Genomic DNA, 24,235 nt, shown 5'->3' with positions numbered 1-24,235 from the left:
GCAAACACTCAGAGTTTGTATTTGTTCACTAAAAAAATATGGATTTCAGCAAACAAAGAAAAGCATGCAACATAGGCACAAGGTAGGTGATTCATCATTTCCATGTTTCGTTAATATTGAACTTGGGCGAATCGATGTAGTAGGAGCTAGATTTAATGTAGCATGATTCTTGGTGGAGTCATCAGAAACGTCCTTATTCAGGGCACTGCGTGATAGGCTATTTGTGGATCAAATATGCGCAATGTATTTAATTTCCCAAAACATTGCCTCTCACATAGCATTTATCGCACAATATTTAAACGCATATTTAATAATGAAATAGTCTAGCTAACGTTAGCAAGATACATTTTGACTAACAGCTGTCATCACCACAATTCCACTAATAAAAACTCAACATGTACTAACATTGACTAACCAACCAATAGTCACTGACAGTTGACGGTTCACTAGCTAGACAGATTGCGATGCTACTAGAGGGGCACTATGAACAGCGGTCTTTGCGAACGCTGACAATATTCGTCTGTTGCTTCTAAAAAAGAAAATCGGTTGACATCGCTTTATTACTATTTGAAGAGTCGATATGGTTCTGTTGTTGTATGTAGACCTAGCCTACATGACAACCTTGTTTACTTCCTCCGCCACGCGCTAGCTAGCCGACGCGCTAGGCAGTATGTCCTCGTTGAAACTCCCTCATCGCATCCATCATGAAATTATACATGTTACAACTCCATCGGTGTTGAAACCCTACCTGTCCAGTCTTGCGTGGCTCGTGGTCGGCAAGAACCCCTCATAGTCCAGGTTTGAAGGAGAGCTGCTCGTTGCCAGTGTTGTTTCGTTGTGTGCCTCTCTCCGCGGTGCTTGATGGCAATGAATGGAGTCACGTTTGGAGAGGCAAGCAAGTTCTGTCCAACAGGACTGAGAGGATTTCAGACAGCGCAGATGCGCTTACAACAGGCACGGGGTTATGTGAGCACTAGCTAAATTGAGTTTTTCACTAGCAGTAATGACTAATCTTTGAAAATACATTTTTTTTTGTTTAAATATGGTTGGGTTCATATTAATAAAAAGATGACAGCCTATGTGGCAATAAGATCAGGGGTCACCACTTGAGTTGTGATGAGGTCAGCAAGAATGAGAACGTTCATAAACTCATAACATCTCTCTCTTTCTCACACACAATTCATAGGACATTTTGTCATAGTTCAATGGAAAGGATTTCACATATTTAATTTCTTAGAAAGGGCTTGATTGTGTATTGCAATCTTCAATAAAATATCAGTACTTCCACAATACAACTTAAAATGAATAATGATGTAAACTTTTTTCAAAATCAGAATTCATTAAACAGAAGAGAACGCTTGTGAAAGCAAGATATTTCTCCTCTCAGCTGGGATCTCTACAGCTGCACCCACTGCAAGAATCCAGCTCTGCAGAGAGGACAGACATAATGATGAGTTGCAGAACATGACTGACCTGACAAAACCAGTGGCGATTTTAGCATGTAAATCTTGGTGGGGCAAACTCCCTCAATTTTTGGGGGGATGCATGCCAGCAAAGTCACAACACTAAACAATATATTAATTGCACTATAGCGGTGAGAAATGGTGCCCACAAACTGTTAGGGCCTACATAAAACTGTCCCAACACCTTACCACCGCTACACCTGGCTATCAGCAGAGCATTTTCTGGCAGCGAATCAATTCATTCAGCCTCATTTACTGCCATTTAAAAAAACAGCTGATATGGCTGACCTGCGTAAACAAATGTGTTTTTTTACAGCTTTTTTTCTCCCCAATTTTGTGATATCCAATTGGTAATTACAGTCTTGTCCCATCACTGCAACTCCCGTAAAAGAGCCATGCGTCCACCAAAACACAACCCTGCCAACCCACACTGCTTCTTGACACACTGCTCGCTTAACCCGGATGTGTCGGAGGAAACACCATACAACTGGCAACCATGTCAGCATGCCCCCGGCCTGCCACAAGAGTCACTAGAGCAGAGCGCGATCGGACAAGGACATCTGGCCGGCCAAATCCTCCCCTAACCTGGACTACACTGGGCTAATTGTGTGCCGCCCCGGGTCTGTAGCAATACAGTGCCTTAGACCGCTGCGCCACTAGGGAGGCATACAAATGTGGTTTCTACTGACTATTGAGATGTATAAAGTATGGCATAAGGTGACAACGAGCAGATAATTTGTATTTATATATTTATTTTATTGAACCTTTAACTAGGCAAGTCTTAAGAACAAATTCTTATTTACAATGAGGGCTTACCCCGGCCAAACCCAGACAACGCTGGGTCAATTGTGCGCCGCCCTATGGGACTCCCAATCACTGCCAGATGTGATACAGCCTGGATTCGTACCAGGGACTGTAGTGACGCCTCTTGCACTGAGATGCAGTGCCTTAGACATCTATGCCGCTCAGGAGCCCAAAATAAGAGGCAATCCGTCATTTCAATTAAGACAATAATGAATGAGCTAGTACGGACGTAGTCAATATTACTTTGTTCGGCACTTTTGAAATGTACAGCGACAGAATTCAGAACATGGGCCATTCTTACAGTATTCTCCCTGTACACCAAGTCAGAACCATAGGATTAATAAAGGGAGCATATAAGCAGACCATGAAATCTCTTACAAAGGCTGCATGTGCACCACCAAGTCAGAACAGTAGGCAAAATTATGAAGGGAAAAGGGACCAAATTATTAGGTTGAGGCACATGGGCTACTAAAAGCTTACTACACAACATACTTAGTATTACTTTCTTAGCTACAGTATACATATCTCCTGGCATATTAGATCATTTATGCAGCAGCATACAATACATTTTTTGGACCTTGTGCTGTGCTCACTTGAACTGGAAGGTGGTGCGGCAGTCCTTCCTCTGCAAATTTTGTCATCAAAGTCTGGCATTCTCTGGATTTATGGTGCTTTTGAGATAGCTGGGAACTCGTTAAAAAATAATGTTGAATCATGATGTCAGTGATCTTCAGGTCGGAGCTCTAGAAAGAGGCCTGAGTTCCTGACTTGCAATTCCGAGTTGGATGACCATTCAAAACGTATTTTCCCAGTCGGAGCTAGTTTTTTGTATGATGTTGTATGAAGTATGATGTTGACATGATCAGTCCAATCAAAGCTACTGTAGATATGTGATTTGACGTCATTTTATCTGTGGCCAATGACCTTGAGCCTTCTTGGATGGGCACTTCTAATGTAACTCTATAGCAGCACCCAAGGGGCTTGAATTTGAGCTCTACTCGTAGATTTTTGCGGTGACGTGTCCCCATGAGTGAGCCAATCACGGCGCAACTAGCGAACATTACCAACCCCTAAGTTCTATATTTTCCGCTGGTTGCCCCACCACAACAGAAAGCACAGAGCCAGGCTGAAACACCTGCATTTTGGAGCTGCTTTACTCAAGAAAGCAAAAAAGAGAACAAGTTTGTTTGTAGCTTTATTAACTCAATGATTATTTTACATTGTTTGCAAACATGTGTGACATGTATTAATGCCAAAATAACATGAAAAACAGGCAACGAAAAGCTTAACAGGTGGGGCTCTGCCCTGAATGACAGGTCACCACTGCGTCACAGACTGTGGATGAGATGAGATAGAGAGAGATACAGATCAGTTCAGACTACAGCAGAAGGTGAGCCCACATATCATACGTGCACACAGACACCATTGTACTAACCACACATCAAATTCACCATGTATTGGAAATTGTCCACAACTGTCATTGACTTGCCACAGTCATATTCTCTCACTGATCGAAAGCTCTTTCTGATCATCTCAGGGTGTGCCCCTCTAGGAGGAGGGTGTGTCTGTCCTTCATATCCACCTCGTTTAGCCCCGCCTTCCTGAGCAGCTTCCTCTGAGCAGGGTCCAGCTCACTAGACTGCACACAGATGAGGATGTTACAATACGATAACATTGATAACTGTGATATAACAGAGATATAAATGTGATCATAATGCAGTATCATAATGTTAATGGTTGTGTTAAAACAATAGTGGTGCAGGTGCTGTACTCACACTGAGGCCTTGCTCTGGGCCCACTCCCACCTGGGACTACTGTCTGGATAAGAGACAAGATTAAATCAGTCAGACAAGCCATTTATATTTTCTTCCATTCTAATGCAGAATCATAAAATGTATCTAATAATGAATTATCTGGGTCTTTCTGAGCTCCAGTGTGCTGATGTTCTCGTTCTGACACATCTGGAGATGGAGTGCTGATCCCAGATCTGCTCTGTTCCTGTTCACACAAACAGCCTGAGGCAGAGTCCACACTGTCAGTACGGTTCAGCTGAGTCTGCCCACTAGCTTTGTTTGAGAAAGAGAGGGAGAGGAAGAGAGACAGCAAGAGATAAAGAGTAAAATAAAGTGTTATGGGGAGAAAATGAGAAAGAGTGACGTGAGACAGCGAGATTGGGGAAGAGGAGACGAGGGGAGAAAGAGAAGAGGACTGGCCTGCCTGAAGCTGAGAGAACTAATTATATCGTAAATGTGATGTGACGTGTGTGTGTGTGTTGCTTTCCAAATCTGGGGCTTGTTGGATCTGTCTCTCCAAGGCTGCACAGAACCTCTCTGCCTCAGCTGCAAAGTTCAGGCTCACCTGGCAGTCCTGCACAAACACACAGCCAGTGTGGGAGGCCATCAAGGACCAGAACAAAGATGTTTTCAGAGCCATGCTATTGGCCAAAACCTTTTTAATAGCGGAATGGTTAATATGCCCCTAAAAGCTGTTCCATAAACAGTTTTGTTGCTTTGACCATTAGAGTTGAAACAGGATTATATGATTGTGTTTGATAAGGGGAGAACTTGGAGCATGTCACTTACATTTGCAGGGAAGGTGTGGCAGTAGGGGCAGATGCAGAGTAACAAAATGGAACATACAGTTCTTGTTCCCATAGCAACTCAGCTCTCTGGTATATTAAAGGAGAAAGAGATTAGAGAATTAAGTGTGGTTAAAATGAGTCATCAGTAATTTACAAAAGAAAAACATCCACACCCTTTACAACAAAGCCTACTGTTTTTTAAGGAACATGCAAGCTCATGGTGACTGGTAAGACATAAGAAAACTATGTTACGTTCCCCAGTTTCTGTGTTGTTTGTGGGTTTGTATGTATGTGTGTGTGTATTTCAGGAAATGGAATCTTGTATTCTTCAAGCAGCTGATTGGTCGGCCCCATCGATGATTGGCGCTCTGAACCCTCCCTCTCGTCAGGGGAAACAACTGTCCTTCTACAGCTGGATAAAAGCCAGTGATCCTTGGTCAGGAGGAGAGAGCTTCTTTGATGTCCTGTGTTGGTTGTTAGTCCGTGAAAGTTTTGTTGAAGTATTTTGTAGCTGCTACTCTTGTATGTCAATAGGGCTTAGTGTTTTTGATTATTGAAATTGTTCACTTTCAGTTAGTAATTATTCTGTTTTATTTGTTCCTGGGGGGGGGGGATGCACCTTTGGAGTGTTTAGGCAAGAGGCCTGCGGGCATACATAAGCTGTAGTATTTACTGTCTGCACACTAGGCAAGACCTGGGTGGACCACCCCCTGTATTTTGGTTAGCTCGCCAGGAGGTGCTAAAAGATTAGGTAAGTAGTGGGTAGGTAGGAGAGGGGACTATTTAACTTTTACTTTATTTTCTTTGGTTCTGTCCAGCCCCTTTTCCCCACATTTCTGTGTTAGGAATAATACATTTACTGTAAATGGTCATTTTTTTCTGTCTCTGTTGTCCTTCCCCTGCACCTACGATCACATACCTTTTTCACTCCACGGGGAGTTGAGTTGTAGCAGGGTGTTGCGTTCCTTCCGCCCAGGGGGTGTACGTAACATAATGGGGGGCTCATCTGGGATTATTAAATCCACAGGACCCCACTGCTCTGATCTCTGTGATTGGAGACTGAGGTTTGGTTGTGGGTTTGGGTGACTTAATTTACATGTGTTCACTAGGCTGCTGTGTACCACGACTGCCTCAACCAGCTCCCTCAGTTGATCGGTTGGTGGGGTTTCGCAAAGTAGACCTTTGCGCCATAGCTGACCATTATGGACTCTTCGTCCCTGAGGAAGCCCTAAAGGCTGAGCTGTTGGTGCTAGTCAGGGAGGGTTTAGTGAGAAAATGAATTTTCTTGTTGAAATATGAGGGAGGCGGATAGACCTTCCGATGCCAAGGTGGAGGAAGGGGTTGCTCGTACCCCCTCTACATTGCCCGAATCAACACTTTATCCTCTGCCTCGGGTTGTTCAGATGGGACCTCTAGGCTAAAGGTGGTGCTGGCCTGTTTGGAAATGGAGCTAAAATATAAAGAGTGTGTTTATCCAGCTGGAGTTTGATTTAGAAATGAGGAAAATGGCCATATAAGCCGACAAGGAGGTGAGGATCAGACAACTCCACAACCTACCCATCATCAAGCCTACTTTGAAGTGAGTGAAAATATTGCATTAGTCCTTCCATTTCGGAAGTTGATCCTTATTTCTCTGCGTTTGAGCATGTGGCCTCAAGGTTTGGCCGCTCCTGTTGCAATCTAAATTGTCTGGAAAAGCCCAGGAAGTAATAGCTGCTTTCTCCCTGGAAGACAAGTTTACACTATACGATATATTTAAAACAACCGTGTTGCGGGCTTATGAGTTGGTGCCTGAAGCTTAAAGGCAGCGCTTCAGGAACCACAAACCCTCTCACCGTACTTTTGTTGAGTTTGCTAGGGGCAAAAAGTCTGTTCAATCGCTGGTGTTCGGCCCGTTACGCTAACACCTTTGATATTCGGAAGTTGATGCTGTTGGAAGATTTTAAAAGCAACCTGCCTGAGAGTAGTAGTTCATTGAAATGAACAGAAAGTGGCGACATTGGCCCAGGCAGCAGTGTTGGCAGATGAGTACGCTGGTGTGCCTCATTTTGAAAGCCTAACATCTTCAGTGCCTCGTTCGGGTTTTCTTTTTTTTCTTCTACAACGACCCTGGCCTTCGCATGATTTCACCAAAAGGGTCACGTGATTGCGGACTGCCCAGTTTTGCAAAATAAACCGAAACAATCCCTGTCACCATCCCCTAAATTAAAAAGCGTGGGTTTTAGTACCGTCTTTGGCTCGTCCGTTGGACCGAGTTACTGATTCAGCATTTGGGAAACCGGATCCTATCTATGCTCTGTTTGATATCTGCTGGTTGTTTCCTTAACTGGAGAACAAGCAGATCAAATCTTACAAGACACCAGGACTGTGCCGTCAGTAATCATTACTGACACTTTTACCCGGTCCCCTGAAACTTATTGTGGCTCACATGTCATATTACAGGGTATAGAGACACAAAAGCATACCCGTATCATTACACTGGGTCCAGTTAGTGTCAGACTTGGTATCAGGACGTTTCCGTGTTGGTGTAGTGTCAACACTGCCTGTAAAAGGAGTCGCATTGCTACTAGGGAACAATATCGCTGGTGGTAACGTAACTCTTGTGTTAGAAGTAGTAGACAACCCAGAAAACAAAACTGCAGATGATAAATTGGTTCAAGCATTTCCCCATGTTTTTCCTGCTTGTGTTTAACGAGCGCACAATCTCGCAAGCTGGGACATGTGGTGGAATTGTGTAGTTCCATTTTTGAGAATGTTGAGGTAGCAGACAATGCATCCAGTATTCCTTCTGCAAGGCTGACGGTTTTTACCCCCGTAAAACAACTAAGGCATGGGAAAGCAAAATCACGCCCCAATTACGTTACATTCTTTTGTCTGTCACCCCCGAGAAGGTGATTGAATGTCAAAAGGGAGACACCAGTCTTTGCAAGTGTTTTGCTTCGGTAATTTCCATTGAGGGAGCTAAAACTAGGGAGAACGCCTACTTTATGGAAGCAGGAGTTTTGATGCGTAAATGGGCAGCTCATAACAGTCACTGGAGTGAAGTGGTTCAAGTGGTTGTTCCTACACCGTTCTGACAGCAGGGGCTGTCACTCGTCCATGACCAGGTGTGGTCCAGACATTTGGGGATCACGAAGATCTTCATTTTTTTCTGGCCAGGTTTGAAGTCTGACATTGTCCAATTTTGTAAAACATGTCATGTATGTCAACTCACTGGGAAAGCGACTCAAACAGTTTCTTGTGTGCAGCTCTGCGATACCCAGAGGCTATCCCTCTCCATACTATAACGGCTAAGACTGTGGTGAAGGCACTAGCGAAGTTCTTCTCTATGTTTTGACTCCCTTTAGGGCCTAAAGTCATCCAAACTGACCAGGGAACAAAATGTATGTCAAAACTGTTCTCAAATGTGTTAAAGACTGTATTTCCCATCAGGTCTCCAGTCCGAATCATCCGGAGAGTCAAGGGGCCCTTGAACGCTGGCATCAGACGCTTAAGGCGACTCTACTCAAGTATTGCATGGATACCTGTACCGATTGGGATGGGGGGGTGCCCTTTGTCTTATTTGCTATCAGGGAAACAATACAAGAGTCATTATGCTTCAGCCCTGCTGACCTTGTGTTTGAACACACCCCATGGGGTCCGCTAAAAGGATATGCTCCTTCAAAACTATTTCCTACACCCAGTAGCGCCCCTAAAAATGTGTTGGATTATGTCAGAAAAGATGCGGGAGAGACTGAGCGCCACATGTGCGTTGGCACAAAAGTCTCTCTCTTTGTCTCAAACACATGAAATTACATGACAAAGAGGCTGTTGGCCATTCTTTTGCACAAGGGGATCAAGTTTTGGTTTTGGTTCCCATCCCTGGCTCATCTGTCGGAACGTATTATTATTATTTTTTAAACATTTTATTATTATACCCCATTTTCTCCACAATTTCATGGTATCCAATTGTTAGTAGTTACTATCTTGTCTCATCGCTACAACTCCTGTACGGGCTCGGGAGAGACGAAGGTCGAAAGCCATGCGTCCTCCGAAACACAGCCCAACCAAGCCGCACTGCTTAACACAGCCGCAAAAATGTGTCGGAGGAAACACAGTGCACCTGGCGACCTGGTTAGTGTGCACTGCGCCCAGCCCACCACAGGAGTTGCTAGTACGCGATGAGACAAGGATATCTCTACCGGCCAAACCCTCCCTAACCCGGACAATTCTATGCCAATTGTGCGTCGCCCCACGGACCTCCCAATCGCGGCCGGCTGCGACAGAGCCTGGGCGCGAACCCATAGTCTCTGGTGGCACAAAGATGCAGTACCCTAGACCACTGCGCCACCCGGGAGGCCCTATGGCACATTTCTCTGGGCCATATCTTGTGGAAAAGAAACTCTGTGACACCAATTATGTGATAAAGACCCCGGTTCGTAGGCGTTCTTCAGGTGTGTGTCATGTTAACATGCTGAAAGCATATTATATGCGTGACTCTCCAGACAGCTCCTCAGGTAAGCTGGTCCAGCCCGCCATCTCCATGCTGAAAAAGTTACCCTCTCAAATTGAACATTTGGATAATGATCAAACTATTGATCTTGTCCTATTAATAAATAGTTCTCAATGTGTTTCAGGACGTTCCAAGTCACACGTCCATCTTGGAACATGACGTGGATGTGGGGAACACTGCTCGTATACGTCAGCAACCGTACCGGGTTAACGCTAAGAAAAGGGATGTAATGAAAAGTGAGGTAGCTTATTTATTACAGAATGAAATGGCAAAACCCAGTAACAGCTCTTGGAGTTCCCTGTGTATTCTCCTTCCTAAGCCTGACGGTAAGTCCCGCTTATGTACGGACTATCGTCGCATAAATGCCATTACAAACGGCTGAAGGTACCACGTTCATCTGTAAAAAACAATAGTACGCAAGTATAAACACCATGGGACCAAGCAGCCGTCATACCACTCAGGAAGGAGACTCGTCTCCTAGAGATGAACGTACTTCGGAAAAGTGCAACTCAATCCCAGAACAACAACGAAGGACCTTGTGATGATGCTGGAGGAAACAGGTACAAAAGTATCTATAGCCACAGGAAAAACTAGTCCTATATCGAGGCCGCTTAGCAAGGAAGAAGCCACTGCTCCAAAACCGCCATAAAGCCAGACTATGGTTTGCAACTGCACATGGGGACAAAGATCATACTTTTTGGAGAAATGTCCTCTGGTCTGATGAAACAAAAATAGAACTGTTTGGCCATAATGACCATTATGTTTGGAGGAAAAAGGGGGAGGCTTGCAAGCTTAAGAACACCATCCCAACCATGAAACACGGGACTGGCAGCATCATGTAGTGGGGGTGCTTTGATGCAGGAGGGTCTGGTGCACTTCACAAAATAGATAAATCATGGGGTAGGAAAATTACGTGGATATATTGAAGCAACATCTCAAGACATCCGTCAGGAAGTTAAAGCTTGGACGCAAATGGGTTTTCCAAATGGACAATGACCCCAAGCATACTTCCAAAGTTGTGGCAGAATGGCTTAAGGACAACAAAGTCAAGATATTGGAGTGGCCATCACAAAGCCCTGACCTCAATCCCATAGAAAATTTGTGGGCAGAACTGAAAAAGTGTGTGTGAGCAAGGAGGCCTACAAACCTGACTCGGTTACACCAGCTCTGTCAGAAGGAATGGACCAAAATTCACCCAACTTATTGTGGGAAGCTGGTGGAAGGCTACCTGAAACATTTGACCCAAGTTAAACAATTTAAAGGCAATGCTACCAAATACAAATTGAGTGTATGTAAACTTCTGACCCACTGGGAATGTGATGAAAGAAATACAAGCTGAAATAAATCATTCTCTCTACTATTATTCTGACATTTCACATTCTTAAAATAAAGTGGTGATCCGAACTGACCTAAAACAGGGAATTTGTACTAGGATTAAATGTCAGTAATTCTGATACTGAGTTTAAATGTGTTTGGTTAAGGTGTTTGTAAACTTCCAACTTCAAATGTGTATATATTTTATTTTTTACTGCCGCAGCAGTAAGTTGTTGGCTGTAGTAGCCCTCAATCAGGTTCACATGTTTGCCTTCAAGTTTACTATTTTTTTATTTAGGTTGCTTAAGAAAACAACTTATTCAATACTAAATAAATGATTTCAACTGTGAAAAAAAGTGTGGTTTCAAAACAAATAGTGTCTTCTATGTCTTCCATGCCCTCACGTCCCTGAATGTTCCCTACTCGACCTAATGAAACATTTGCTACAAAATCCTAACTAGATTTGTAATTACAGTGTCCAGTGGAGGTCATGTTTGAAAGCATCTTGGAATCTAAGAAAGCACCGGAACTATGGTGATTTAGTGGGATTTTGCAATACATGGTTTGAAAAAGCATGTGATCAAGCAAAGCTTTGGCCGTCATTGTTTACGTACTTCTGATACATGAATCGGTACACTGCTTCGATGTAAGCTGCTTAGCAATTTCGAAAGAGCTCCAGTATCAAACGTAACATCACTTTTATTTAGGATAATACCATTCGTATTTCATACGGCCTTATTTTGAGGGCCTAGTTTTCCCTAATACAGGGGCCTGAAACTCATTCACATCCCTTTGAGACAAAACCATGCCCATCATATTTCCCAGCATGCTGTATTGCAGGTTTATTTTTAGAATTGTTTTAATAGCTATGTTTGTGCATGTACATTGATTAATCTTATGCTACACAAAGATAAATAACATACATTTTTGTAAACTAATCTAATCAATTAGTTAGATCGCAGGAAGAATGTTCAGGCCTCGCTGTTGCTCAATGACTGACAAAACATTTGAGGCCCTGATGTTCATCAAATGCAATTGCCACATAATAAATGTTTTTTTTAAAACATTTTTTAACTTGCATTCAAATATTTGTTTTTCTGAGACCTGTATTTGAATATCAAAGGAAATAGTTACCTTTTAATTGATTCTCTATATTCGACTACTTCAAGAATTTGAAAAGTTGGTCATTTCAAATAAACTACAAAATACAACAGTTTTTCTCTCTCACACGCATCAGTCACTTAAACAGTCACGCATACACATACAGAAATGTGCATGAGGAAGGGGAAGTACTGTACTCCATGTGAGACCACATCTTCATACATGACACATTCAGACCCAAACAACAAAGCAATTAAAACTTCCTTAGAAACAAACATTTATTTCATGAAAATAATAGCAGTAAATAAACATGACATCTTCAAAACAAAAGCAATTATATTATAGATCAGTCTGATTTAACTGAGCTGGAAACTCGTATGTGCTGGTGACAGAACAAGTAAAAGACAGAGAAGAGCCTTATCTTTCTGATTACTGCCAACAGAGGGCAAATTGCTGCCATCTCAATCTTGGTGTGGTCCAATTAAACACTTATTTTGACCAATAACGAGAATAGTTTTCCTGACCACAAGATCTGATTAATTCCCGAAAAACAACTTGTGATCAGGGCCCTGGTGAATATTGGTCCAAATAATGTCCTTAATATAACACCCCCTCTCCCTTCCCTCAAACTCTCACTGGCTGTTACAAACCATTGCTCCGACTACTCCTTCACCCCCTCCTCCCCCACCACCTCCCCCTCCTCCCCCCTCTCCCTCAGCCTGCCCAGCACCAGGTCTATTGCGTCTCTTGTTGAGCAGCGGGTTGTTGGACGTGTCCAGGTCTTTGATCTTCACCTGGTCGTAGTCTACACGCATGGTGGCCAGGGCACTGGTCATCTCTTCCTGTAGGCAGACAGTACAGATACAGTGCTTTCAGAAATGATGCATACCCTTTGACTTATTCCACATTTTGTGTTACAGCCTGAATTCAAATTAAATATTTTTTCACCCTTCCACACACAATACCAGATAATGACAAAGTGAAAACATGTTTTTAGAAATCTTTGCAAATTTATTGAAAGTTAAATACAGAAATATCTAATTTACTGTACATAAGTATTCACATCCCTGAGTCAATACATGTTAGGATCACCTTTGGCAACAATTACAGTTTTAAGAGGTTTGAACACCTGGATTGTACAATATTTGCACATTATTTTAAACATTCTACAAGCTCTGTTAAGTTGGTTGTTGATCATTGCTAAGACAGCCATTTTCAAGCCGATTTAAGTCCACTGTAACTAGGCCACTCAGGAACATTCAATGTCATCTTGGTAAGCAACTCCAGTGTATATTTGGCCTTGTGTTTTAAATTATTGTCCTGTTGTAAGATGAATTTGTCTCCCAGCAGACTGACCCAGGTTTTCCTCTAGGATTTAGCCTGTGCGTTGCTCCGTTTTCATTTATTTTCATCCTGAAAAAACTCCCTAGTCCTTTGCCGATGACAAGCATACCCATACCATGATGCTGTCAACCTCATGCTTGAAAATATGAAGAGTGGTAATCAGTGATGTGTTGTGTTGGATTTGCTCCAAACATAAAACGTTGTATTCAGAACATAAAGTTAATTTCTTTGCCACATTTGTTGAAGTTTTACTTTCGTGCCTTATTCCAAACCGTATGCATGTTTTGGAATATTTGTACAGACTTTCTTTTCACTCTGTCATTTAGGTTAGTATTGCGGAGTAACTACAATGTTGTTGATCCATCCTAAGTTTTCTATTACTGCCATAAAACTCCACCTGACTCTCTGGCAACTGAGTTAGGAAGGATGTAGTAGTGACTGGGTGTATTGATACACCATCCAAAGTTGAATTCATAAATTCACCATGCTCGAAGGAATATTCATTGTTAGTTTTTTTACCCATCTACCAATAGGTGACCTTATTTGCGAGACATTGGAAAACCAATCTGGTCTTTGTGGTTAAATCTGTGTTTAAAATTCACTGCTCGACTGAGGGACATTACAGATAATTGTATGTGTGGAGTACAGAGACGAGTCTTTCTAAAACCATGTTAAACACTATTATTGCACACAGAGTCCACGCAACTTGTTTATTCCTGCACATATTTAGGCTTGCCATAAAAGCTTGAGTAGTTATTGACCAAAGACATTTCGGCTTTTCATTTGAAATTAATTTGTAAAAATGTATAAAAACATTAAATCCACTTTGAAATGAGGAGGTATTGTGTGTATGCAGTGACACAAAATCGAAATGTAACCCATTTAAAATTCAGTTTAACACAAAATGTGGAAAAAGTCAAGGGGTGTGAATACTTTCTGAAGGTGCAGTGTGGGTCTTGTAAATATAGTGTTTACCATGGCTTCTTAGATTTAGATTAATAGGCCCATTGATATGCAGTTTTTCTTATTACCACAGTGTCCGTATTTTACAGTTCTCTAGTCTCACCTTGACATCGTCCCACAGTTCTCTGTCCTCTGTCAGAACACGGGACGTGTGCAGAGGAGTCGGAGGGACCACCATCGACTGCTGTAATGTCAACAAACACACACACACGAACACAGTGTAAATGAGTCATATTATCCACAGCACTCAGACATGCAGTAGTAATACTCACATTGATCCAAGGGTGGTTCATGAAGTGCCCGATGGTCATCCTCTCGTTAGGGTCTGTCTTCAGCAGCTGGTTGATCAGCTGTTTGGCTACAGAGGTAAAGGTCATAGGTCAACAAGCATAGTAAATAAAGCATGATTAGGTAAACTAGTCAAGATGCTTATCAAAGGACCTACAAATCCAACTGTAGAAAAATCTGTCAAATATTTGGAACTTAGCAGAACATAGTTTGTCTTGCAGTGAAGCATCTCCCTCTACTATAGACCACCCCCAGTTTTCTGTCTCTAGTCTGACCTTCCTCAGACACTTCCGCCCACTCAGGGTTGGGGAACTTGTACTGGCCCATCCTGATCCTCTGCTTCATCCCTGGAGAGATGGCCTGGCCAGTGTTAGAGTAGAACGGAGGGAACCCACATAGCCTGGGGACACAGCACACTCTTCACCATGAGAATAGAGCAACTACAGCTACTGTATGCACTCCAACTGGACACTCATTGAACAGTCATTCATACTATATACAAGGAGGGAGAGAAGGAGAGGGGGAAAGCAAGTGGACCATGAGAAGCTTAGTGTTAAAAGAGAGGTAGTAGAGAGATATGAGGGTGTAAATGAGGCCCAGGGGTGAACAGTAGGGGGAGTGAGAGTGAATGAGAGGCCTGTGACTTGATTCTCACACACAAACAGACACACTTACAAACATACTCACTGACACACTTATAGCACACAGACACACTAGGTACTCACAGGATGTACATGATCACGCCCAGAGACCACATGTCACATGACTTGTCATACTTCTCTGGACCAAGCACCTCGGGGGCTGATAGACAAACATTGAGACAGAGACCAAGACACCAAGAGACAACCAGTCAGGCAGACAGACAGGCACAATATGATGGGTATAAGTCAACCATAATACTTTATAGCCTACACACCATTCACATCCGGATAGTATACGACACCACTACTGGTGTAACAGACCCAACACTCACCAACATAGTAGGGGTTGTAACAGACCCAACACTCACCAACATAGTAGGGGTTGTAACAGACCCAACACTCACCAACATAGTAGGGGTTGTAACAGACCCAACACTCACCAACATAGTAGGGGTTGTAACAGACCCAACACTCACCAACATAGTAGGGGTTGTAACAGACCCAACACTCACCAACATAGTAGGGGTTGTAACAGACCCAACACTCACCAACATAGTAGGGGTTGTAACAGACCCAACACTCACCAACATATTAGGGGTTTTAACAGACCCAACACTCACCAACATAGTAGGAGTTGTAACAGACCCAACACTCACCAACATAGTAGGGGTTGTAACAGACCCAACACTCACCAACATAGTAGGGGTTGTAACAGACCCAACACTCACCAACATAGTAGGGGGTGTAACAGGGTGTCTGGAGGGAGTTGTGGAGGGTGGTCTCCTTGGCAAAGCCAAAGTCAGTTAGTTTCAGAACGCAATTGGTCTCCTTGGTGGTGTACAGCAGATTTTCAGGCTGTTGCGTGTGTGTGTGTGTGTGTGTGTGTGTGTGTGTGTGTGTGTGTGTGTGTGTGTGTGTGTGTGTGTGTGTGTGTGTGTGTGTGTGTGTGTGTGTGTGTGTGTGTGTGTGTGTGTGTGTGTGTGTGTGTGTGTGTGTGTGTGGGAGGGAGGGAGGTGTAAAAAAGAAAGCAATAAGTACATCACTAAAACCACCAGCGGTAAATACATGCCTGTCAGTGAGTGTCAGGTGAAAAATCAAATGATGTAAATGTGTGTCTAGGAGTAGAGTCCCACCTTGACATCTCTGTGAGCTATGTCCATGTGGTGGAGGTACTCGATGGCCGTGCCTATGTCCCTCATGATCTCCGCAGCCTCTGATTAAAAGCCATAACATATGAATCTGATTAACAAAATGCGCACAGCTATAGGGTCACTGTAAATAACAGAACACAGTTCCCCATCATAACTCACCTCTCTCTGTGAATGCCTGGTCCCCTCTGGCCTGAATGTGACTGAACAGCTCTCCTCCTTCCATACTGAGCCAGGAACAACAACAAGAGAGACAGATCAGAGCTTCTCAACAAGAGAACAAAGTCATCAATTAAACAAGAACAGCATTGTCCCTTAGTAATTACCAGGCAATTACTGAGCCCAATCAACTAATTCTAAGCATAATGACCAAGAAAGAGAACTGGGACATATTTGATGTTTATGTAAACTTTCATTTGGCCAAGAGTTTTTCCTGACCACGTGACCTAACCAGGAAAAATTCCTGGCCCTACTCATTAGTTACGGTTTTAAAGTCTGACATGGTAGAAAAGTTAAGAGGATTCATTACACACATGCATTCTGGTCTATGTAGTCTCTATGGTCCTCACCACTCCATGATGATAAGCAGGCATTTCTTCCCCTGGTGCATGTTCTCATAAAGGCTGAGGATGTGAACGATGTATGGGCCCCCTGACACTCTCCAATGCAGCTCTACCTCCCGCCGCGCCTTAGGACAATCATACAGAATCTTCCCCCACAGAGAAGAAGGGTGGGTATAGAAACAGAGACGAAGAGAGAGAACAATGGGCATGTTTAGGAAGCACATTTACTATGACTAGGTATGATGATGGATGCAGCACGTATGCAGCACGTGGAACGTATGCATCTATGCAACATGTACAGTATCAGTCCAAATTTTGGACACACCTACTCATTCCAGGATTTTTCTTAATTTTTAAATATTTTCTACATTATAGAATAATAGTGAAGACGTCAAAACTATTAAATAACATATATGGAATCATGTAGTATCCAAAAAAGTGTTAAACAAATCAAAATATCTTGCTGTGACAAGGTAGGGTTGGTATACAGAAGATAGCTATTTGGTAAAGACCAAGTCTATATTATGGCAAGAACAGCTAAAATAAGAAAAGAGAAACAACAGTCCATCATTACCTTAAGACATGAAGGCCAGTGAATACGGAACATTTCAAGAACTTTAAAAGTTTCTTCAAGTGCAGTTACAAAAAGCATCAAGCGCTATGATGAAACTGGGTCTCATGAGGACCGCCAGAGGAAAGGAAGACCCAGATTTACCTCTGCTGCAGAGGATAAGGTCATTAGAGTTACCAGCCTCAGATTGCAGCCCAACTAAATGATTCAGAGTTCAAGTTACAGACAACTGTTCAGAGGAGACTGCGTGAATCAGGCCTTCATGGTCGAATTGCTGCAAAGAAACCACTACTAAAGGACACCAATATGAAGAAGAGACTTGCTTGGGACAAGAAACACGAGCAATGGACATTTTGACTGGTACTGTCTATCCTGTGTGAGTGTGTTTTTGAGTGCATGTGTCCATGTTATCTATAACCACTCACAGGTCTTAGAGGAATTGATCAAGGGTATAATAACAGCCTTAATCAGGTTTAAATCCCTGAATCTTAGTCCCACACCTCTCTCTCACCTCTCTTTGATACTTTCTCTCTCTTTTTCGCACACACAAACAGTCTCTTCATATTCTCACGTAAGTGAATCTATCATTACAAATAAAATCTGGACCCTTCATTCATATTAATTTGCTTGTCAGGACGATTCCCTCTAGGGCTTTTAAAATGAATGCTGCCTTTTATTAGTGCATTCAAAATCTGCCTTCAAAGTGTACCAGTAATAACAACCTTGCAATGTGATTGGATGTAAGGGTGGGAGGGATCCCCAGACACCACAGCCAGATAAACTAGCTTATCTTCTGTCTGTGACAGGATGCAGTGCATGGTGGGACAGGGAGGAGAGGGCAGGTTGAGATTAAACTGTTTATAGAGGAGTAACCTAATACTCTGCTGAAAACATTGTCCACAAATACTTGAAGAGCACACTTATGAAAGAATGTATACACTTGTGCCCAGTACAACTGATCATACTCAACACATTTCACTGATCTATCTTTAGTCTACCTGGACAAAAAGAATATGGACCTATTTTGGAGGTTGAGACTGTTCCATTGAAAACATATCCATAGGCTTTCTGTTATTGTTTTCTCAAGAATACTTCTGGTGACCCGTTATTCAGGTTTTGAATTTGCATAACCTGTTGTCCTAGCACTGTTTCCAAGTTGCTCACTATTCCAGTGGTTGAACTTCAAAGAACAGAAGAAAAACATTCCCCACTGGGCACAGATGTCAATTCAATGTCTATTCCGCATTGGTTCAACGTCATTTCATTCAAATGACGTGGAAACAACGTTGATTTAACCAGTGTGGACCCAGTGGGTGACCACAGATCCCCCGAAGGCCAGAAAGGATAGATAGAACTTAGAGCACGTGCCAAGGCATAACTTAAGGAAAGGGATGGGGAACATCTGGTCCAGGTGGGTTGCATTCTGTGCAGGCTTTTGTTCCAGCCCAGCACGAACACACACCAGATTTGAGTTGAATCAGGTATGTGAGAGCTCGGTTGGAACAAAAGCCTGCACACCAGAGTAGATCCTCTCTAGATGGAACATAGAATCAGTCCAGACAGAGCATGTCATTGTCCATACAACATGACAATGACTACTGGCACTAACAACCTACCCTCTGCGTAAGACACGGTCCCACACAGTACATCACTGTCTCTTCCCAGACTCATCCACTGTCTGTCTGGACAGGAGTAGCCGAGTTCGCTTAAAGCGCTGCACTGTTACCGCTGGTGGCTCCTCTCCAAACCCGGCTCACAGAGAGACCGTTATCTATTGGTGTTATTAGTGCTTAAGTGGACCTCTTTACAAGAGGAACAGGCACCAGTCAAAGAAACACACTCCCTCTCTGACTCTCTATATCCTCTTGTTTGTTGATACAGTAAATGTAGCAGAGGGAAGAAGTGGGACAGAATGTGACAGTAAGTGACAACCTCTGTAACCTCTGCACACCAGATGCATGCTGTATACTGTAACCATGCCAAAATATGTTAATATGTCAATCAGTTTTTAGCATTATAATGTGGATATATGTCCTCCTTCATACAACACCCCACCGCACATCAGACAAATAAAGGAGTGATCCCATTGGGGAAAGTGAGCTGCACCACTGAATGGCAAAATGTGCGAGGGGCTGCCTTAATCAACATCCATGTCATCGGTGCCCAGGGAGCCGCTGTTGTAGGGGGGTTGGTTAACTGCTTTGCTCATGGGCAGAACGGCAGATTATTTGATCCAGCAACCTTTTGGTTACTATCCCAATGCTCTTAACTGCTAGGCTACCTGTCGCCCCTGGTATCAAACCGCAAAGAAGGATGAGAGATCTGTCTGGGAAGCGACTGTCTAAGATGGAGGAGTAGTGAATAATTGATGACTATTCTCCCTCTTATCGTCACTATTGTAAATACATCCTCAAGTTCCCTTTAATTTACATCAGAGGATAAGAAAAGAAAGCAAGCAAGACCTCAAATACTTGGTGCCACTTGGGTCTGGTGACTGATGGTCTCTCGCTCTCTTGCTCAAATTAAATTCAAGGTGCTTTATTGGCATGTGAAACATATTTTTACATTAACAAAGCAAGTGAAATGGATCACACACATGCGTGCGCACGCACACACACACACACACACACACACACACACACACACACACACACACACACACACACACACACACACACACACACACACACACACACACACACACACACACACACACACACACACACACACACACACACACACACACACACACACACACACACACACACACACACTACCTTGAGGGCACACTTCTCCCCTGTCTTCTTGCAGTAGCATTCCATCACCTTCCCACTGATACCCAGTCCTAGTACTTGAGTTGTTATTTTGTAGTCCTCTGTGACTGCGTTGCGTTTGAACTCCAGTTTTGACTGGGCAGGCAGTTGGAAGAGTGTGGGGTCGCTAAGGGTGTCCCTGCCTGGGATGTGTAGAATGCTTCCACTAGGGGTCCCCTGGAGCTGAGGCTCGGATTGGTTGGCTGACTGCCTCTCTTCTCCGTTACCATTGTGTTGCATGATGTGTTTCTTGCGGTTCAATCCCACCCCCCTGCTCTCCACGGAAACAGACAGAGAGAGAGAGAGATGCAGTGGTGTCCCCTCCCCGTCCAATGTCCAGCAGCAGCCTCACGTTCCCTTTCTCCCCCCAGCTCCGAGACGAAATGGCAATTTTTCAGATTCCTTTCTCGATTTTACTTTCAATTATGAAGCAAAAATAGGCGAATTATTCCACAGTAGGCTTATTTCTTTCGAGGAATAGCTACCCTATAATAATATTGGCACATTGACCGAATAAGACGTTTTTGCATTGCATATCTAGAATAGTTAGTTATATGAAGCATTTTGAACTACACTCTAAAAGAACATTCTAATTTGTGGTATAGTTAACAATCTATTATGCTAAATTTGAGTTTGTATTAAAATAAATGGAACACAGGTAACGTTAAATGTGCACCAGCAAATACATTTGTACCTGATGTCCAGTTTAGTAGGAATTGACCAAAATGCGCATTACATTTCCTGTCAAATCAGCGGCCAAATTTTAAAAAAGATAACAGTCCTCGGTCCAGTTCCCTATCCTCTAAGTTATTATTCTTTCCGTTATTTTCCTCTCCGTTATTTTCCTCTCCTGTGCCCTTATCTGGGGCTACACAAAACTCTTCAACTCCCCTTACGTCAGCGCAGCACGGCTCAAGTTTATTCACACGGCCCTCAACTCTTAAAGGAGCCGCCACACGCAAAGACGGGCGGCCAGTAGGGCATCCCACTGGGCACAAACATAAACTAGGCAAGTCAGTTAAGAACAAATTCTATTGACGCTGGGACAATTGTGCACCACCCTATGGGACTCCCAATCACAGCCAGTTGTGACACAACCTGGAATTTAACAGGGTATGTAGTGACACCTCGAGCACTGAGATGCAGTGCCTTAGACCACTAAACCACCCGGGAGCCCTATTCCACATTGGTTCAAAGTACTTTTGAAACAGCGTTGATTCAACCAGTGTGTAGGATGTGGCATAGATTTTTGTTTTAGCAAAAAATTGAATAGGACTAAAAATGCTGGTCAGTCACAGAAGTAGTCTTTGTGGTATTAGACATTGTAACTGCATGTCATAAACCACCTATGACATTATGTACTGCTTTATCTTCAGGACATTCTTGAGAGACGTTCATTAAAAACTACTCATCTAAAAAGATACACTTCTGACTGGACATTTACTGTAGATTACATGGTGTCAGAAATTCGTGAGAGGCACACATCTCACAGCACATTCTCCAGTGTTATATCAACACTGAAAGAGTGGGACCATATACATACTGGAACCAGTGTTAAAGTAACACACTGCTTAGTGTTAAACCTTATTCAGATATTTCCAAAGAGTGCCTTGCCTTTCGAGTGAATTGCAGAGTTACCAGAAATATTCTGTGCAATGGACTTATCAATAAATATGTTAAAGTTATATATATATATATATTATTGAACACAATATCATACGTATTTCATAAGGTCTTATTTTGAGGGCCTAGTTTTAATTTTATATCTATCAATATCTATATTTTTTTGACACCAACCTCCAAAAAGCATGTTCAGCAGGTTCTAGTTTTGACTAATCTTTATTCATGTCCAGTCGTGTGGTCCAGTGCGGCAAGGAAAGACCTAGTTAAGCTTCAGCTGGCCCAGAACAGAGCGGCACGTTTTGCTCTTAATTGTAATCAGAGGGATGATATAAATACTATGCATGCCAGTCTCTCTTGGCTAAGAGTTGAGGAGAGACTGACTGCATCACTTCTTCTTATAAGAAACATGAATGTGTTGAAAATCCCAAATTGGTTGCATAATCAACTTACACACAGCTCTGACACACACACTTATCCCACCAGACATGCCACCAGGGGTCTTCTCATAGTCCCCAAATCCACAACAAATTCAAGAAAATGTACAGTATTATACAGAGCCCTTATTGCATGGAACATCCTTCCATCTCATATTGCTTAAATAAACAGAAAACTTGGTTTCAAAAAACAGATAAAGCAACACCTCACGGCACAACGCCTCTCCTCTATTTGACCTAGATAGTGTGTGTATACATTGATATGTAGGCCACATGTGCCCTTTTAAAAATGTATGTAGTTCTGTCCTTGAGCTGTTCTTGTCTAATAATGTTCTGTATTATGTCTTTCTGTATTATGTTTCATGTTTTGTGTGGACCCCATTAAGAGTGGCTGCTGTTTTTGTAACAGCTAATGGGGATCCTAATAAAAATACCAAATACCAAATGTATACAGTGCATTCGGAGAGTATTTAGACCCCTCACCTTTTTCCACATTTTGTTACGTTACAGCCTTATTCTAAAACTGATTAAATAACAAACAATCCTCAGCAATCTACACTAGAGGGTGACCGATTAATCAGAATGGCCGATTAATTAGGGCTGATTTCCAGTTTTCAGAACAATCGGAAATCGGTAATTTTGGATGCCGATTTTGCCAATGTTTTTATTTTATTTTATTTAATCTTTATTTAACTAGGCAAGTCAGTTAAGAACACATTCTTACTTTCAATGACGGCCTAGGAATGGTGGGTTAACTGCCTTGTTCAGGGGCAGAATGACAGATATTTACCTTGTCAGCTCAGGGATTCAATCTTGCAACTTTTCGGTTAACTTGTCCAACGTTCTAACCTCCTGCCTCACGAGGAGCCCGCCTGTTACACGAATGCAGTAAGAAGCCAAGGTAAGTTGCTAGCTAGCAGTAAACTTAATCAATCATAATCGCTAGTTATAACTACGTGTGTCCTGCGTTGCATATAATCGATGCAGTGTGCATTCGCGAAAAAGGATTGTCGTTGCTCCAATGTGTACCTAACCAGAAACACCAATGCCTTTCTTAAAATCAATATACAGAAGTATATATTTTTAAACCTGCATATTTAGCTAAAAGAAATCCAGGTTAGCAGGCAATATTAACCAGGTGAAATTGTGTCACTTCTCTTGCGTTCATTGCATGAAGAGTCAGTGTATATGCAACAGTTTGGGTCGCCTCGCTCATTGCAAACTAATTTTCCAGAATTTTACGTAATTATGACATAACATTTAAGGTTGTGCAATGTAACAGAAATATTTAGACTGATGGATGCCACGCGTTAGATAAAATAAGGAACGGTTCCGTATTTCACTGAAAGAATAAACATCTTGTTTTCGAGATGATCGTTTCCAGATTCGACCATATTAATGACCTAAGGCTCGCATTTCTGTGTGTTATTATGTTTGAATTAAGTCTATGATTTGATAGAGCGGTCTGTCTGAGCGAGGGTAGGCACCAGCAGGCTCATAAGCATTCATTCAAACAGCACTTTTGTGCGTTTTGCCAGGAGTTCTGCTGTTTATGACTTCAAGCCTATCAACTCCCGAGATTAGGCTGGTGTAACGATGTGATGTGAAATGGCTAGCTAGTTAGCGGGGTGTGTGCTAATAGTGTTTCAAACGTCACTCGCTCTGAGACTTGGAGTAGTTGTTCCCCTTGCTCTGCATGGGTAACGCTGCTTCGAGGGTGGCTGTTGTTGTTGTGTTCCTGGTTCGAGCCCAGGTAGGAGTGAGGAGAGGGATGGAAGCTATACTGTTACACTGGCAATAATTAAGTGCCTATAAGAACATCCAATAGTCAAAGGTATATGAAATATAAATGGTATAGAGAGAAATAGTCCTATAATTCCTATAATAACTACGACCTAAAACTTCTTACCTGGGAATATTGAAGACTCATGTTAAAAGGAACCACCAGCTTTCATATGTTCTCATGTTCTGAGCAAGGAACTTAAACGTTAGCTTTCTTACATGGCACATATTGCACTTTTAATTTCTTCTCCAACACTTTGTTTTTGCATTATTTATACCAAATTGAACATGTTTCATTATTTATTTGAGG

The 24,235-nt window shown here is 42.6% G+C and overlaps 2 protein-coding genes and 1 long non-coding RNA gene across 3 annotated transcripts in view; all 3 read right to left on the bottom strand.

The window, feature by feature from the left end:
• Positions 1-939, bottom strand: part of LOC124003271 (6-phosphofructo-2-kinase/fructose-2,6-bisphosphatase 4-like) — a 41,542-nt gene extending 40,603 nt beyond the window's left edge. The window contains exon 1 of the mRNA XM_046311377.1: positions 749-939. Within this exon, the coding sequence (XP_046167333.1) occupies positions 749-791 (43 nt within the window). The 5' untranslated portion in view covers positions 792-939. The remainder of the gene's footprint in view (positions 1-748) is intronic.
• A 2,519-nt stretch (positions 940-3,458) lies between these two features.
• LOC124004225 lies at positions 3,459-6,952 on the bottom strand. Its single transcript, XR_006833315.1, has 4 exons — positions 4,850-6,952; positions 4,043-4,634; positions 3,719-3,906; positions 3,459-3,602 (listed from the first exon to the last, which is right to left on the bottom strand). It is a non-coding gene; the product is annotated as an uncharacterized LOC124004225 (long non-coding RNA).
• Positions 6,953-12,019: 5,067 nt separating this feature from the next.
• Positions 12,020-20,977, bottom strand: LOC124003425 (MAP kinase-activated protein kinase 2-like). The gene is made up of 10 exons (XM_046311682.1): positions 20,051-20,977; positions 16,709-16,848; positions 16,302-16,366; positions 16,125-16,204; positions 15,720-15,846; positions 15,076-15,151; positions 14,626-14,750; positions 14,335-14,420; positions 14,166-14,246; positions 12,020-12,597 (listed from the first exon to the last, which is right to left on the bottom strand). Exons 1-10 carry the CDS (start codon positions 20,324-20,326, stop codon positions 12,388-12,390), a joined length of 1,266 nt encoding a protein of 421 aa, XP_046167638.1. The 5' UTR covers positions 20,327-20,977; the 3' UTR covers positions 12,020-12,387.
• Between the last annotated feature and the right edge of the window lie 3,258 nt (positions 20,978-24,235).

This window comes from Oncorhynchus gorbuscha, linkage group LG18 (genome assembly GCF_021184085.1).
Source record: "Oncorhynchus gorbuscha isolate QuinsamMale2020 ecotype Even-year linkage group LG18, OgorEven_v1.0, whole genome shotgun sequence".
Lineage (NCBI taxonomy): Eukaryota > Metazoa > Chordata > Actinopteri > Salmoniformes > Salmonidae > Oncorhynchus > Oncorhynchus gorbuscha.
Note: the sequence above shows the minus strand (reverse complement) of the source record. Positions and strands in the feature narration are given on the sequence as shown.

Excerpts from the sequence above, each read along its gene's own strand:
- LOC124003425 (XM_046311682.1), bottom strand. The coding sequence starts at position 20,326 with ATGCAACACAATGGTAACGGAGAAGAGAGGCAGTCAGCCAACCAATCC. Across the intron at positions 14,751-15,075 it reads GGCGTGATCATGTACATCCT|GCTATGTGGGTTCCCTCCGT; the intron begins GTGAGTACCTAG and ends CTGTGTCCCCAG. Across the intron at positions 12,598-14,165 it reads AACTGTGGGACGATGTCAAG|GAAGAGATGACCAGTGCCCT; the intron begins GTGAGACTAGAG and ends GTCTGCCTACAG.